General features: G+C 35.6%; 2 protein-coding genes and 1 non-coding gene across 7 annotated transcripts; 1 reads left to right on the top strand and 2 right to left on the bottom strand.

The window, feature by feature from the left end:
* The first annotated feature begins 2074 nt into the window (after window positions 1–2074).
* On the top strand, window positions 2075–7236 carry LOC110616385 (methionine aminopeptidase 1A). Of its 2 annotated transcripts, none has more exons than XM_021758782.2 (17): window positions 2075–2233; window positions 2354–2468; window positions 2732–2782; window positions 3648–3833; window positions 4207–4282; window positions 4503–4550; window positions 4622–4666; window positions 5240–5339; window positions 5457–5508; window positions 5584–5625; window positions 5724–5785; window positions 5869–5967; window positions 6380–6453; window positions 6527–6596; window positions 6721–6786; window positions 6860–6948; window positions 7031–7236. In XM_021758782.2, the coding sequence occupies exons 2-17, from the start codon at window positions 2392–2394 to the stop codon at window positions 7106–7108; spliced, it is 1215 nt and encodes a 404-aa protein (XP_021614474.1). In that variant the 5' UTR covers window positions 2075–2233; window positions 2354–2391; the 3' UTR covers window positions 7109–7236. The 2 variants fall into 2 exon arrangements, with proteins under 2 accessions (XP_021614474.1, XP_021614475.1); XM_021758783.2 differs by having other exon boundaries at window positions 2080–2233; window positions 2307–2468.
* Window positions 7237–10266: 3030 nt separating this feature from the next.
* Window positions 10267–10339, bottom strand: TRNAE-CUC. The gene has a single exon. It is a non-coding gene; the product is annotated as a tRNA-Glu (tRNA).
* A 269-nt stretch (window positions 10340–10608) lies between these two features.
* Window positions 10609–15289, bottom strand: LOC110616359 (protein GRAVITROPIC IN THE LIGHT 1). Of its 4 annotated transcripts, none has more exons than XM_043949909.1 (3): window positions 15015–15289; window positions 14194–14291; window positions 10609–12452 (listed from the first exon to the last, which is right to left on the bottom strand). In XM_043949909.1, the coding sequence occupies exon 3, from the start codon at window positions 12376–12378 to the stop codon at window positions 11113–11115; it is 1266 nt and encodes a 421-aa protein (XP_043805844.1). In that variant the 5' UTR covers window positions 12379–12452; window positions 14194–14291; window positions 15015–15289; the 3' UTR covers window positions 10609–11112. The 4 variants fall into 4 exon arrangements, with proteins under 4 accessions (XP_043805844.1, XP_021614466.1, XP_021614472.1 ...); XM_021758774.2 differs by having other exon boundaries at window positions 10609–12443; XM_021758780.2 differs by having other exon boundaries at window positions 14235–14291.
* Between the last annotated feature and the right edge of the window lie 267 nt (window positions 15290–15556).

The raw sequence follows: 15556 nt of genomic DNA, 5'->3' as shown, positions 1-15556 counted from the left end.
AAATTTCTATAAAAAAATTTTAATAAAAATTTTAAAGTGTAAAAATAACATATTTTTTAGAAAAAGAAATTATTTTTCTTAAAATAATTTAATTTTTTTAACCAAAAATATATTTTTGATTGACTATATATTTTTTAATGATCTAAACATAAAAAAATATAAAAAATATTTTTTTAAAAAAAATATTTCCCATAAAATTAATGGAACTTTAAATTTTTTTTTTTTAAATAGATTGAGCTTACTTAAATAAATTTTAATTCCTTAACATTTGGCTCTACCTAATTTATTTGCACCCCTTAAAGATAAATTATTGAAGAAAATCTTAATTTGACTGGATCAATAATTAGTTCCATGTAAATAAATGGATTTGAGCTATTTTATTGGGAATCTATCTTTTTTGTGGCTATTTTTTAGGAGAGCTGCTTTGCATAAATGACCAGTCGATGAAGGCAACATTTGATGGGTATTAATAACATCACAAAGTCCATGATCTTCTCATCACGAAAGAAACCCAAGTGTACGTATATCATAATGCAAAGAAGTCCAACTCATTTGATGCCCTAATTCTGGATAAATTTTGCCATACAAATTTCTGCATGTTTTATTATAATTATTAATTATACTGAATTTATATATAATACAGAAGGATAAATCATTAATTTTGATCGTTAATATATATAATTATAAATACTAATTTTTCCAGATTATGGACCCTAAGCGCTACAATAATTTCAAAGCCCAGTGCACTGAATTATGGACCTACTTCCTGCATTTCGTCATTTCATAATAAATATGATTAATAATTTTTAATAATAAATAAAAAATCAAATGTCAGAAATGATAAAAGCAAAATTTATTGTGTTCAAAGATTTTTTTTTGTACATTTTTTTTTTGAACATCGAAAGGAAATTTATTACAGTGGGTATCAAAAGTTGAACAAAACAACACTCTATCGGGATTACAAATCCAACTATTACCAAGAGGATTCAATTTCCCTAAACAATCTGCTACACAGTTTGCAGACCTATGCACCAAGGAAAAGGACTTTTTTGAGAACTCTTGACAAAACTTTTGGATAGCTTGAATTGTTGCACGGATCTCCCATGCTCCATCATGCAAATTTCCACGAACTGAATTATAAAGGATAATCAAATCAGTCTCAAAAATAACTTTATGTGCTCCCATCGCTCCAAGAGTTCTCTAATAAGGGGGTGTTTGTCCAGACAATCTTAGATGTGCCATCCACCTATTGTGCTAAATGGTTCATGTAGACCAGGACTATACTCGCTTTGAACCCATCCGACCTCCAAGCAACATCTGAATTAAACTTTAAACAAACTCGGGAAGGGTGCCAAATAGAGTCAATCATAAACGAGGTAGTTCTTAAAATAGGCTCCCTAGCTTTTTTTTTTAGCATTAATTTCATATCACCCATATTATTGGTAATTTTATTATATGTCTCTAAAAAAAAATCTCCCTTTTCAAATATTTTAACACACAGCAATTAAAAAAACTGCTAATTAATAATCTTTAAACTGGTCTAAGATTTTAATTAACTACGATTTGAATGAATCAAAACTCATCCTTTATGGTTTATAGGAACATGGGCTAAAAAATCAAATTGCTTTAGCATACTCACACTAAAATAGAAGATGTTCAAGATATTCAACTTTCAATTGATAAATAGGATACAAACTACTAATGAGATAAAGTCAGATGTATTAAATTTTATTTTTTAATTTAAAATTATATTTTTTTAAATTAAAAATTAGAGATTGAAAAGTAAAATATAAAATTTCTTAAATTCATTAACATAGATTAAATTTGAGAGTGTAATTTAAAATTGCTTTTAAATTATTATTAAAAATATAACAATATCATTATTTTTTAAAAATTTTAAAGCGTAATATGACCACTTTGTATAAAACATGATTTAATTAATGTTTAGATTTCAACATAATTCATCTCTTTTTTTGCCCTTTTATAAGAGAAAAATATTTTATTTTCATTTTAATATTTATTGCCAAGTGGAAAACTGAATTACCGGGTTAATAAAACGAAGACAGGTGTTATAAATTGACCATTTAGACTACACTTTGATTTCGACGGTTATCGTGTTGGCAGACTTCCCTCAGAAAACCCTAGCTGCTTTGCCCTATTCTGTTTCGTCGCTTTATATTACACATCTCACCGAATCTCAATCCTCCTCCCGACCACACGCAATCAACCAGAGGTTCGTTTTGTTTATCATCTTCAATAATCTGAACTCAAATGGCACAACTTCCTTTCTAATATTGTGTTTGTAGCTACTGATTGTGATCACTTGATTTCACATATAATTGGGCAAATCAAGTTGTCGAGAGGGACAGAAAGAGGAAGAGAGTCCTAGCGATGGCCGGCGGCTCTGATGTGGCGGAAGCAACTGCAGCCCTGTCGTGTGTTCAATGCGGGAAGCCTGCGCACCTTCAGTATGTATTTTGCTGTATTAATCTCTTAAAATTTGTACTCTTAGTTCTGAATTTGGTTCACAGGGAATATAACTTGTTACTTTTAACTTTTGCGGCTGTTGGCAAACAGTTTCTTATTTAGAAAGATTGAGCGTTTCGGTTCTAATGGATTTATAGACTTTCCAATTGATTTTGTATGCTTCCAATTCGATTTATATTTTCTTGAATAGAGGGGCTTTTTTTTCTTATTTTTCTCATTCTTTTACAACATTTATTATTTGCAGGTGCCCAAAGTGCATGGAATTAAAGCTTCCCCGTGAAGGTGCTGCTTTCTGGTATGTAATTTATGCAGAGGCATCCAAATCCTTCTGTTCAGTTTTCCAAGTTTTCTTTTCCATGTTTGTTTAGGTTTATTACCCATTAATCTTTTATAGATTATTACTAGTTTTCGGTCACCGCTAGGATTTACCCTAACTAGGAGTGCTGGTATATATATCCTATTTGTAGTCTTAATTGTTGAGATCTAGTTGCCTTAATAATTGTATTTGGCCTTTGCTAGCCTTTTGCTTAAAATTGTTAATGGTCATAACTCCTGATGTTGCTGATGGTTTTCAATCTGAAATATAACTTTCTAGTTCATCAGTTTCAAGTTACCAGTCAATTTATATACCTTTTTCCTTTTCTCATCTTCTCCTTTTTGTTATTTGTCACCACAGAAAACTTTTGCTTTTGTAAATGACATGTGCCTTTCAGACCTGGATTTCTTCATTTATATATATATATGTATCGTTGGCCTTTATATCACAGGGATCAAATATTAGTGCTGACTTGGTTTGTAACAGAGCTAAATGGCTATAAAGGATCTATAGAGCCCACCTCAAGTAGTTTGAAATTAACGCTTAGTTGTCGTGTTTTTTTTTTTTTTTTTGCTTTTGTAGATCATATTTACTATTATAATTGAATATGATGATGTCATTATATCACCTTTTCAAATCTCCAGTTCCTATTTAAATTATGAAAGATCCAGTTGCTCCCTCTCTAAATCACTTTGCATTGGATGCAATTGAAATTTAGTTAGTCTTCTTGTATATGTTGATTGATTTTTCATTAGAAATTCATTTCATATGTGTTTGTTGTAATCATGTCAAACGTGCCTTATTTTTCATTCCCATATTGATGGGTGTTTTTCCTTCTTATCAGCACACAGGACTGCTTTAAGGCTTCTTGGAGCTCTCATAAATCAGTTCATTTGAAGGCAAAACTGTCCTCGCTTGGGACTGGTTCTACAGGTGAACAAGATTTAGCTGTACTTAATGAAGGTTGGCTGTATTGCTTGAGGAGAGGACAAAGTCGAACTCCAAAACTTCCTCATTTTGATTGGACAGGGTATTTCTCTAGGATGACCCACTTAATACAAATCTAGCCAATTTATTATATTGTACACTCGAGCATTTCTCCAGCTTTTGTGATCTCATTTCGTGTTTTGATGACATGCTGGCATGTAATGCTAAAATTCTTTTCTCTGATTAGGTTGATAGGTGAAAGATCACACTATCTCTATATCATTCTTACATGACTTTAAATCATTTTCTATTAGACATGATATAGTTGAATTGTGTTAATTCATAAAATTAGTTGCAAATGGCTAAATATAGATATTGATAATGTACATATGCTAAAATTCCTTTCCTTCTCAGAATAAGACCTCAGCTTTGTTCTTCATTTTGTGAAAGCATAATGGAGTTTTGTTTTTGCACAGGAAACTAAGACCCTATCCCATATCCCCCACACGAGTAGTTCCAGCTCACATTGATCGACCGGACTGGGCAGTTGATGTGAGTTTTTCATTGTCTTCTTTCTACATTGGACCCACAGCTTCTACTTGTCTTTTTATTTTAATTTGTAAAGCAATTTGATATGAAAATTTGAACACCATTTTGTCATTTATTGTCATAATATTTTGTGTTATTTGTCTCTTCAGAACCTATTATTCTACCATGTGCCTCGATACTATGATACAGTACCAACATACTTTTCTCATGCTATAAATTGCAGGGAATCCCAAAGATTGAACCCAACAGTGAATTGCAGCACATTGTGGAGGTAGACTTGTTTTTTACTGTAATTCCTTGTAGTTCTAGATCCTTTCTTATCTTCAATTTCATATGATGCAGATCAAAACACCAGATCAAATTCAAAGAATGCGAGAAACTTGTCGAGTAAGCTATTCTTCAATTCTCCACCTCCATTGTAGTTCTTTCTATGTCCCACTATGTTTACCTTATAACTCTCATGCTAGTTTTGTATTTTTATCTAAATGGGGTTAACATGTATATGCATGGAAGTCAATGTGCTACATATGCTTAAATTCTCTTAATGAGATGGAATCTGATGATTACTGAACTAAACATTTTATGAGTAGCAACCACAGCTTATCCTGGCAGTAATTTTTGTTGGAAAAAGCCTAGTATGAGGAGATCATGGTCACAGACTGTCAGAATAAGAGTGCTTTTGGAAATCCATGCTTGCACAATTTGCGGCGTTGGATCCTTAGAGACCATATTGCAACAAAAGTAGCTTTCCTTGAAAGAATTTATTTGACCTCTCTTATTCCTTAAAAACCTTATTTGCCACTGTTCTCTTCCATTGTTCTGGGCTTAAAAAATTGAAGAGGAACAATTGACCTTGGACTACCCAACAATTGGTGGCCTTCTTCAGATGAATGATTTATGTGACCTCTCTTATTCCAATTTCATATATGAACAATTTTCTGCAACAATTATTATTCTCAGATAGCAAGAGAGGTTTTGGATGCAGCTGCTCGGATCATTCGTCCTGGTGTAACTACTGATGAAATTGATCGAGTAGTTCATGAGGCAACTATTGCTGCTGGTATGTGTCTTTTATAACAGTATTAATTCACAATTCATCAGATTATATATCCGTAGGTGTAACTAGCTGCTTTAATTATAGTCTTCTAAAGCTTCTTTTTATTTTTACTTGCTGCAGGAGGATATCCGTCCCCTTTAAATTATCATTTCTTTCCAAAGTCTTGCTGCACGTAGGTAGTCCTTTTGTGTACTGCTCTCCATAATTTTGCTGTGGACCATAATGTAGATTTAGCTGTCTGTTGCAGGTCAGTTAATGAAGTAATCTGCCATGGAATTCCTGATGCCAGGTGCTTGCTAGTTCCATCGTGTAACGTTATTTTGGCTTTCATGCAATGTTTTTGTAATAGTGTCTGAGTTCAACCTACATTTGTCTTCATCACACCAGGAAATTAGAGGATGGTGATATTGTAAATGTGGATGTCACAGTGTACTACAAAGGTGTCCATGGTACAAAAATTTTCAGTTTTTGTTTTGAATATCGTTATAATTTGTTTTATAGTTCTTGTTAAGTTGATCAACGAATTATGCAGGGGATCTCAATGAAACATACTTCGTAGGAAATGTTGATGAAGCATCTCGTCAGTTGGTCCAGTGTACTTATGAATGTTTGGAGAAAGCAATATCCATGGGTATATGTTATATTTGTGCTCTTGCTTTTTTTCTGAAATAATAATAAGTTTGTAAACGTTTAGTATTTCTAAGCTATTTAAAGTTTATAAATATTTAAAATTTTGAGTATTACATATTTTGTTAAAATGTTTATAAATGACGGGTAAGTAGTTCAAACCAAGTAGTTTATAAGCACATGTATTAATACTAAAATGGATATTAAAAAATATATTGGTGAAGTTTTAAGATTAAATGGTAGTATAATTACAAAAATGAAAATTTTGGTTGTCCTTTTTATTTTTTAAGCTTATAAGCTGAATTTATAAGTTCATAGTCAAACCCTATCTAAGATGGGATGTTCACTATGCTCTATTGCTTTTAATAGTTTATGAGAGATTTTGACTGACATTTCTTTTCTTGTTTGATGTTTAGTTAAACCTGGAATCCGATTTCGTGAAATTGGAGAAGTTATTAACCGTCATGCTACAATGTCAGGTTTATCTGTGGTAATGTGCCTGTTGCCAAAATTTGTGTACTTTGCCTAGGCTTGTCAGCTTAGTTGTGTTGATAGTGCAACAGGTGAAGTCATATTGCGGTCATGGTATTGGGGAGCTCTTCCACTGTGCACCAAATATTCCCCATTATGGAAGTATCCTAAGTGAACTACGTTGTTGAATTCATAGACTTTGGCAACGCTCTCTCTCTCTCTCTCTCCCTCTCTCTCTCTCTCTCTCTCTCTCCTTCATTCTGTGGCCCTACCTTAACCTAATCAGGGAATAAAGCTGTTGGCGTGATGAAGGCTGGACAGACCTTTACTATTGAACCCATGATTAATTCAGGTATTTCTTTGATTTTTCTAATTGGGGAGCGGTTTTGCTTTTGCTAATTCTGAGATTTGTTTTGCTGAAATAGGGGTTTGGCGAGATCGAATGTGGCCTGATGGATGGACTGCTGTCACTGCAGATGGCAAACGCAGTGCTCAATTCGAGCACACTCTTTTGGTAAATGTGCTCACTCTATAGCTGTGAATCATTCTGTTATGCCCTTTTGCAGTGTCTCAGTATTCAATGTATGTTACTGCAGGTGACAGAAACAGGAGTTGAAGTTCTGACAGCACGGCTGTCATCATCGCCCAGTGTGTTCCCATGGTTAAATGCATGATTGGCCCTGTTATGTAGTAATTTCATGATATTTGTTACATATATATCATACTTTTCGCAATTTCACGAGGACCTGCTGCAATGGTTGACCCTTGGGTTGAGTGCCTGAGGATATCTCGTTTATAACAATTTACCTTTCTTTTCGGCCTTTACAAAAAGAAAAAATCGGTCTATTTTGAATCGGGGCTTGGGTAAGGTTTAGAGTGCGTAGGGAATTAATGAAATTTTTGTTAAGGATTTTCATTTGGACGTTTTATTCTGGTACATATAGGTCCATGGCCTTAAAGTGGCCTTAGATCCGAATGTCGTTATTGGGCCTAGGGTGCTCATGTGCTCAGTTGGTCTTTCAAAGCGTCTAACAAACCAAATTTGGAGGCCCAAATGATGTAAAATGTGGTCAAAATTTGTAGTATTCTCGTCGGTGGCGCAATATAAATGCAAAGTATACTCAGCAGCCGAATGGGAAAAGCTCAAGACTCAGCTGTATGGTTAATGGGCTCTAACCAAACAAATTAAAATGCCCAATTGAACTGCATTTAGGCTTTGGCGGCCCAAAATTGAAATCCATCGGTCCTCAATGAAGCGATGTTGGATCTCAACGGCCCAACTTTTGACCGGAATCGAAGTAATTGGGCCTCAGTGGCCCAGCTTCAAGACTTAACGGTGGCCCAAAGATGAAGGTATTGGGCCCCAGCTGCCAACTTAAAGCCTAACCTATGGCCCAGAATTGAAGGTATTGGGCCTAATCGGCCCAATTTTATGGCCAACAAGTGGCTAAGAATTGAAGGTATTGGGCCTCAGCTGCCCAACATTGTCGCTGGCCCAAAATTCTAGTTATTGGGGTCCTGGTCAGCCAGATTTGAGAGCCCGATTTGCAAAGGTGTAGTATCCACTCAAAACTAACTTTTGAGCCTCATCGGCCCAATACCAAAAGTCCACTAAATGCCCATGGGCCTTTGAGGCCAAACCTAAATTCCAGTGCTAAAGCTCATTTAGCGAATTTTAGTCCAATTTAAGTTAACTTGGGCCACAAGCCCAGATTGAAAAAGCGATTAAAGGTTTTTCCAGCAACCAGCCCAACTACAGAGGCGATAATACGTTTGTTTCCGCAAAATTCTCGTCACCCATCCAAATAGGTATCATTTATTTAAAGTTGAACAGTTCGCTCATATATCTAATAAACCCTTTTGAGTAAGATAGGGGCATCTGCTCATCCTTGTAGGACTTCTTTGAGAGCTTTAAAACTTTAAACGTGCGGTATTGTCAGATATCATTTCTCCGGCACAAGGTTACATTTTACGAAACTACGTGGCTTCCTTCTTTGGAGGTAGAAATGGCTCACCGCTAAAGAGCATTCATCTTCATTCTCACTGGCATCAATTTTCTAGAGGCGATTTTCGTTGGCCTTAGCGGTGAAAATGAAAGGCGGTTGTGGAAGTTTCCTCTTTAGTTTGTTTCAAAAAATTTGTACGAGTTTTTTACACTATTGTACGTACTTTACTTTTATAGTTCTTCTCTGTATGTCTGTGCTTTATTTTTATAGTTCTTCTCTGCTGCATGTGAATGATCTCTTGTTGGAGATTTCTATTTGTATTTTTTGGTCCACCATTCACGATGATGCTTTCCATTTGTGGTTTTTGGTCCACCATTAACAGCGATCGAAGCTGATAGAGATGAAGTGCAGACTTTTTCTATAATATAATTCGGATCATGTTTCGGGTCTGTCGGATTATGGATTTTTAAGTCTATAAGGTAAACTGATAGGCAGATAAGTTCAATAGAATGATAATTAAGAAAAATTTGAAATTAGTTCCCCACAAACTAAAAGTACAAATAGTTTATTCACTAAGAAAAAACAGGATTGCACATCAAAATTTTCTGATGGGGTTGGGAAAAACAAGACTTAAGAAATGCACTATTTACTTAGTGTGACATGACATCTTCCGTGCCAGAAGATAATACTACATGTATGTGCCCTAAAAAACAAGAATAATAAAAAGCAGTAAGAGAAAGCATAACCGACTTTTTTACATATATTATATACAAAAGACGGCTTTACGACCAGCTAAAGAGGACATCATGGGACCATAGTATTCCAAGAATCATCCCTCCAGAAAACTGGAGGCAACCCAATCCCCCCACATTTATACCCTCTCTAAAGACTCGCTTGACGTTTAGATCTTCAGTTGTTAAAGAAAAGATCTTGTGCAGAAGGTTATGATGACAAATCTTAACATGTCAATTCTCGTCATTAGAAAAACTAACAAACGGGAATCATCTAATCTATTTGTGCAAATAAGTGTAATCCATGTAATCAAATATTCTGAACCAAAATAAACACCCATAACGTACTCTTCAGGGAAAATACTACAATCAACAAGCTCAACAATCAACACTATAAATATATGAAAATCTGCAGTGTTTGACTATTGCTTCAACAAAAATTTCAATCATTAACAGTAAGCAGTGATACGATACGAATAATGAGAAATACCCGGTAAATGCGTTTGCCATATGGGGTCGAGTTAGAAGCCTAGAAAGCAGCAATCCACCCGTCGTAGGAGGTGTCAAATGGAACTAATACAAGAATCGAAGGCCATATATACATTTTGCTTCATCTCTCCTGTATCACATCGTAAAGACGCCGCTGAAGCCGTATCATGGCACTTCTCCAAGAGAGAAACTGCGAGTCCCAAATCGGAAACTTGATAACCGCCTCGTATCCACAAACCGAAACAATAAATAATGATGCATATTACTTGAAGAAAGCCACCCGAAGCAACCCTTAATTCAATTGTTTTAGTACGCAACGCACAGTCCATATCAAAGGAGAAACTATGCTCTCCAATAAAGGCTCATGTTGTTGCCCTTCTTGCTGATACATGTCCGTATGAATCAAAAGAATCAATCAACCCTGCGATTTCATATCGTAATGAAGCAATCTTGAAATAGATAAAGATAATGTAGAGAAGAAGCAAATTACAACGGATCGAATTCTGTTGACGGAGGGGGGGATCGGAGACGCGGCCATTTGAACCGATGCGCGGATGAGGGATTTGAGATCCTTCCATTTCTGCAGCACCCTAATCTTAAGAAGCGTGCTCGTCGAGTTGCCTCGTATTTCACCGCCAGATGGGCAAATTAAAAATACATATATGTTTCCGTTGCCGGGAATCGAACCCGGGTCTTTCGGGTGAGAGCCGAATATCCTAACCGACTAGACTACAACGGATTTGTTGTTTATAAATGTCCAACTGACAAATCAATCTTACAGAAGATTGCGGGGAAGATTTGATAAACAACAAGAGATTGTTATTTGAATGAAAAAAGGTACGTAAGTATAAAAGTTAACTTAAAAAGTCATTATTCTGTGGAGAGACATAATATTGATTATCTGGCTAGAATTCTACAACTCAGCAAGTAGATAAGTACATGGCGGGCAACTAGGAGGATGAAGATATGATATATTTGTTACAATGCCGCATACACAATCCAATCATATAATTAAATAGAAACTGAAGTTATATTTCATTTAGAAGCGCTCACAAAGTTCCCATCCAACATATTGAGATAATTATTTGACGGAAAAAAAACGTAGTGAAATATTTATATTACAAGTTTACAACCACAACTTTGACTATATACAAGGGACATTCGTGATCCACAAATATAAACAAACTTTTCCTGATCTATGTTTTCAAAACATGCACTAACCTCATGCCTTCTTGGTACGGGCGGCACCGGCTCCTTTGAAGAAATCAAGTTTTACAATGGTTGCATCAGTAACTAATAATAATAATAATAAGCATAATTGAATTGCCACCTGCAGAGCATAGCCTAACGCCAAAAAGCCCAATACACGCGCGAGATTAAGACTCGATAGATGTGAAAGCTAATTTACACCTACACAAATTAACAATACACCCTTACAAACATTACAACCCCTTATTAGAAGGATGTACATTACATTGAAACAAAGCACATCCCAATTAATTTAGTTGGTCATTATTCAGCAACCTTCACACCTGAGAGATAAACGCGGCTCTGAATCACACCGCCTCCTATCCAAAAACCAGGCATGACCATTAGCTCAACTTTAGGTTTCTGGTTTTCATCCAGTACTAGATTTTTCAAAACACTTTCCATGTAAACCTCCGAGAACTCACTACCTCTCCTAACCTCAAAGACCTTAACATTCGGATCAAAAGAATATGCCAACCTGTGCAGAAGCCATATTGACTTGGCCAGTTTTAAGAAAGCTTGATAAAAGGGTGTTCTAGGGTGCCCACCTCCCATCACATAATTTCGCTGATCCAAATTTCCAAACAATGAAGCTTCCATCTTTGGATGAACCACTGCCAGATACTTACTCCTGCAAAATTTACCAAAAACAGAATCTGGATTCTGACCTAGGACATCTAATGGATCCATCTCCCTTAGTGCAAGGAACTGGTGAAAGAAACTCTCCTTGGTGAATGTCACATTATCTGACTTTATAGAGAAACTTTCCTGCTGAAACCCACTGAACATTCTTTGACATATATGAGATTCAAATGCATACTGTTTGTGAGCTCTCTTTGCATAAACAATATCAGGTTCAATGGAGTTGGCAGCAGCATCGAGGTCCCACCCAGCTGCTTTCATCATGTTGATCAAAGGTTTAGAAAAAGCATGAATGACTTTGAAAGCCGCTTCCACAGCAGATATGAACAGCTCAGGCGTGAGCTCTACAGGAAAAATTCTATTTTCATCTCCAGACCCTTCTGATTCTTTGGTTGACAAGCCCCTCAGCTTAAGATTCTTTTCCAGCTTCACTCGCTTCTGATTTGCCTTCTCAATCTGCTGCTGCAACTGAAGAATCTCAGTATCTTTATTCTGAATTTCAGATTGGAATTTCTTCACCATAACCTCATATGTTTTCAGTAGGCTCTGTTGTTCCTGAATCTCTGCAGCTAAGCGAGAGTCCTCAGGGGAAACACATACTGGTTTTGGATATTTCTCCCTGTAAAAGTGCTTAAGCTCAGACAGGTTCTTCAGCTCAGAAATAACAAGTTTGTCAGCGGCCTGGATTTTTTCAGGATCATATGGAGTATGAGCAGATTGAAGCTGGATGTATGATGACTTCAAGGAGGAGATGTTTGTAAATATCTTGGATATCAAGGCTTCCAAAGGTTCGGGATTTTGATTAGTGGACTCTTCCATGGGTTGAGGGTGGACCTTTTGGCTGTTGCTCTCACGGAGTTGGTTATCTTTCAACCCACTGGGTAGCATATTTACTGCTAAAGAATGGGTGCTGAAATTGGATTCCTTCAGAAAAAGCACCAATATAGCACAACCTGAAAGCTCTAAATAAGTGTAAGCGACAAAAAATAGTGTATCAACAATATGGTAAATCAGAAATGATGCAGGAGAGTGTTAGTGAGCATAAGACCTAAACTAATATACATCATGTTATTATTTTCAAATATCTGTCTCCATGTCTTGCGATGCATTGTTCATGCATCACAATAATATGATGTAAAGATGTGAAGATGCCATAACCTTCAGACCAAAGGCCACTGTGATAGTGAGAAGAATGTTTGATGAAAGATCTAAACCCACACTAGCATACGCCAAATGATACCTTTATGTGATTACTAAACACAAAGTTTAAGAACAACCCAACCACTCTTAGTGAACAAAAGTTTTTGAAAAAGCATGCCAACACACAAAAACCAGGCAGGCAATCAAATTTGGTGTCCCATCATGGAATTGATTCAATATAAACCTTCAAAATTACACTCTCTGTGAAACAAGTTGTACTGCTTGATCACCCTAATATTATTAGGGGACTATTAAAACAACATGGATTGAAACCTTACCCAGATCACAACAGGTAAGACTTTATGATGGGAAATGAAAGCTTCAAAAGAAGATATCTTGTTAAAACCAAATTCAATAACAGGAAGCATCCAAGCTAATAATTTGTAGAATATTATCTCGCAGACACTCCAAGAGAGTCGAACTTTAAAGACAGATCAATTTTCATGTGTATGTTTGCCAGTTTTGACCAATCTGGCTCGAGGCTGGTTTTGGTCAAACTTATTTCAGTTCTAGGTTGGACAGGGCCAGTTCTGGACATGGTCAGGTCTAACTTCACGTCAACAACAGGCCAATACCAACACTAAATTTGACCACTCAACTCAACCCGTCACCTGAACTCAGTTGTGAAAACCTAAGTAGTTGCACAAATTTTGCACTTGTAATAAAATTCTAGTTTGCATATGTTATTATTAATGAAAACAAATTCTCGCCTTAATTACAAGAGTATGTCCAAAATTTTTGCACTATTGGTAAAGCAATTTCAACTTTCAAGGATGTGTACATAAGAGCAATTGAATTGATTGCGGAAGATGCAGTCACAACTTGGAACAGCTATTTTTGCTGCAAAAGAGCAACCTTTAAGAAAATCTAATGCAGAATGAAAGGGATAAAAGGAAAAGTTTCCAGTTTTGAACCAATCCAGCCAGTTCCAATTTCGTTTAAAGCTGGTTTTGGTAACCAATTTTAGGCGAGTGCAGACGGTTCAGTTCTGGGTTGGACCGGTCTGGATCTGGACATTGAAAGGTCTAACTTTATGTCAACCACAGGCCAATACCAACACTAAATTTGAATTTTGTAAAAATCTAGTTTGCACATCTTATGATTTATGAAAATAAATTCCTGCTTTAAATACATCAGTATATCCAAAATTCTTGCTTTACTGGTATTGCAACTTCAAGGATGCATACAAAAAAGCTATTGAATTGATTGCGGAAGATGCAGGCACAACTTGGAACAGCCATTTTTCCTTTAAAAGATCAATCTTTAAGAAAATCTCATGCAGAATAACATGCACACAAACAGTGGAACCAATTCAGACTTGCAACAATTTACATTATAAAAGGAGTTCGGTTGCTACAGTCAATAGCCAGTATTTAAAAATCCCATAAAAAGTGTTTTAGACTATATGGAATCAATGGCATATCATAAGATATTTCGAAAAGACCAGCAGATGGAGAAAACAATGCTGCTTCAACAAAACAAAAGCTCAAAAAAATTACTCACATTACGCAGAATGATAAGAAGTGTTTGTTTGAGCTTCTTACCAAGAAAGATCACAGACCACTGTCAGAATGTATCCAGCAAACATAATAGCCTCCAACCTAGAAAGATGAATCAAAGAAATTAGTTTATTCTGACTGTCCTAATATGATTTCTTATACAGACCAATACACATTCAGTTTGTCATTAAAATAAAGTTCAGTGGAGAGTGCCAAGAACCAATATCGAATTATCTTCCTTGTGAAATTAAAAAAGTAGTACCAAAAAATTTGTGAGTGGAGCAACCAACACTTGTTAGACCATTTGCACACTATTTGTGCTTGATAGCTACAACCTAGAACATCATAGAAGTTTTCTCTACCTTTTAAACTATGGATGGTTATAGCAATAAAATTATATCACACATCAAGGGTTAAAATTTCAGAGAATAAAACCCACTACCAGCAGTCTCCGAAATCCGCAAAGATTCTCTCAATTTAAACCCCATAACTGATTATATTGAGCTAAGAGTAGCTGATCACCCAATATTAACTCCCAATGTATCAACTGACAAGGCAAATACAACTCGTAGTTATAAAGCACACCACACACAGAAATACACCAACGGTATCAAACGCCTAATTTGACGCCAAATACTTGAACTTCTTAGGTAGCACATGTGAAACAAGAGAGTTCCCTAGAGAAATTTTGAATTCCTTAAAACCAAAGTGATAAAGAACTCTAAATTCAGTTAAGCTAGCTTACAATTGCGAATGTAAATTTTGGCGTTTATACAATTTCCCTTGATTTGTAGGCAGATGACATGGAGGACGAATAGAAGATACCTGATCGCAAATGTTGCCGGAGAATCGCTGAAGATCAGCGAGGGCAAGAAACCGATGGATAACCGAAGTTCGATGAAGCCATAGCTTGCTTGCCACGAAAATAAACCGTAACTGGAAATCGTCCTTTTTTTATTCACTTTTTCCGTTCAATAACTATCCAAAAAATGCAAAGAGAGAGACTTTGGGGTGGGGATGTTGATGGTGTTGGGTTTCAACGCTCTCACTGAATCGGTGTCCGGCTTAGACTTATGGTATTAAAATAAGCAATTTTAAATTCATGACAAATTGACGTAACCAAACGCCAACACCGCTCAAGAAAAAAAATTTCCATTTGCAATTAAAATATTTAATCCGTGCAGTTAATTTTTTTATTAACTTTTATATTTATTTTTAATAATCTTTTAAATGAATATAAATCATGTCTAGTTACGTAAAATTCAATTAATTTTTTCCCAAATGTTGTTATCTAAATAAGAGAATTGAGTACTTAGTTTAATTTATCTTTCAATACAGAGATGCTATAGATGAAAATTTTCTAAATA

The sequence above is a fragment of the Manihot esculenta genome, chromosome 1 (genome assembly GCF_001659605.2).
Source record: "Manihot esculenta cultivar AM560-2 chromosome 1, M.esculenta_v8, whole genome shotgun sequence".
NCBI lineage: Eukaryota > Viridiplantae > Streptophyta > Magnoliopsida > Malpighiales > Euphorbiaceae > Manihot > Manihot esculenta.
Note: the sequence above shows the minus strand (reverse complement) of the source record. Positions and strands in the feature narration are given on the sequence as shown.

Excerpts from the sequence above, each read along its gene's own strand:
- LOC110616385 (XM_021758782.2), top strand. The coding sequence starts at position 2,392 with ATGGCCGGCGGCTCTGATGTGGCGGAAGCAACTGCAGCCCTGTCGTGT. Across the intron at positions 2,783-3,647 it reads CGTGAAGGTGCTGCTTTCTG|CACACAGGACTGCTTTAAGG; the intron begins GTATGTAATTTA and ends CCTTCTTATCAG. Across the intron at positions 4,551-4,621 it reads AATTGCAGCACATTGTGGAG|ATCAAAACACCAGATCAAAT; the intron begins GTAGACTTGTTT and ends CATATGATGCAG.
- LOC110616359 (XM_043949909.1), bottom strand. The coding sequence starts at position 12,378 with ATGCTACCCAGTGGGTTGAAAGATAACCAACTCCGTGAGAGCAACAGC.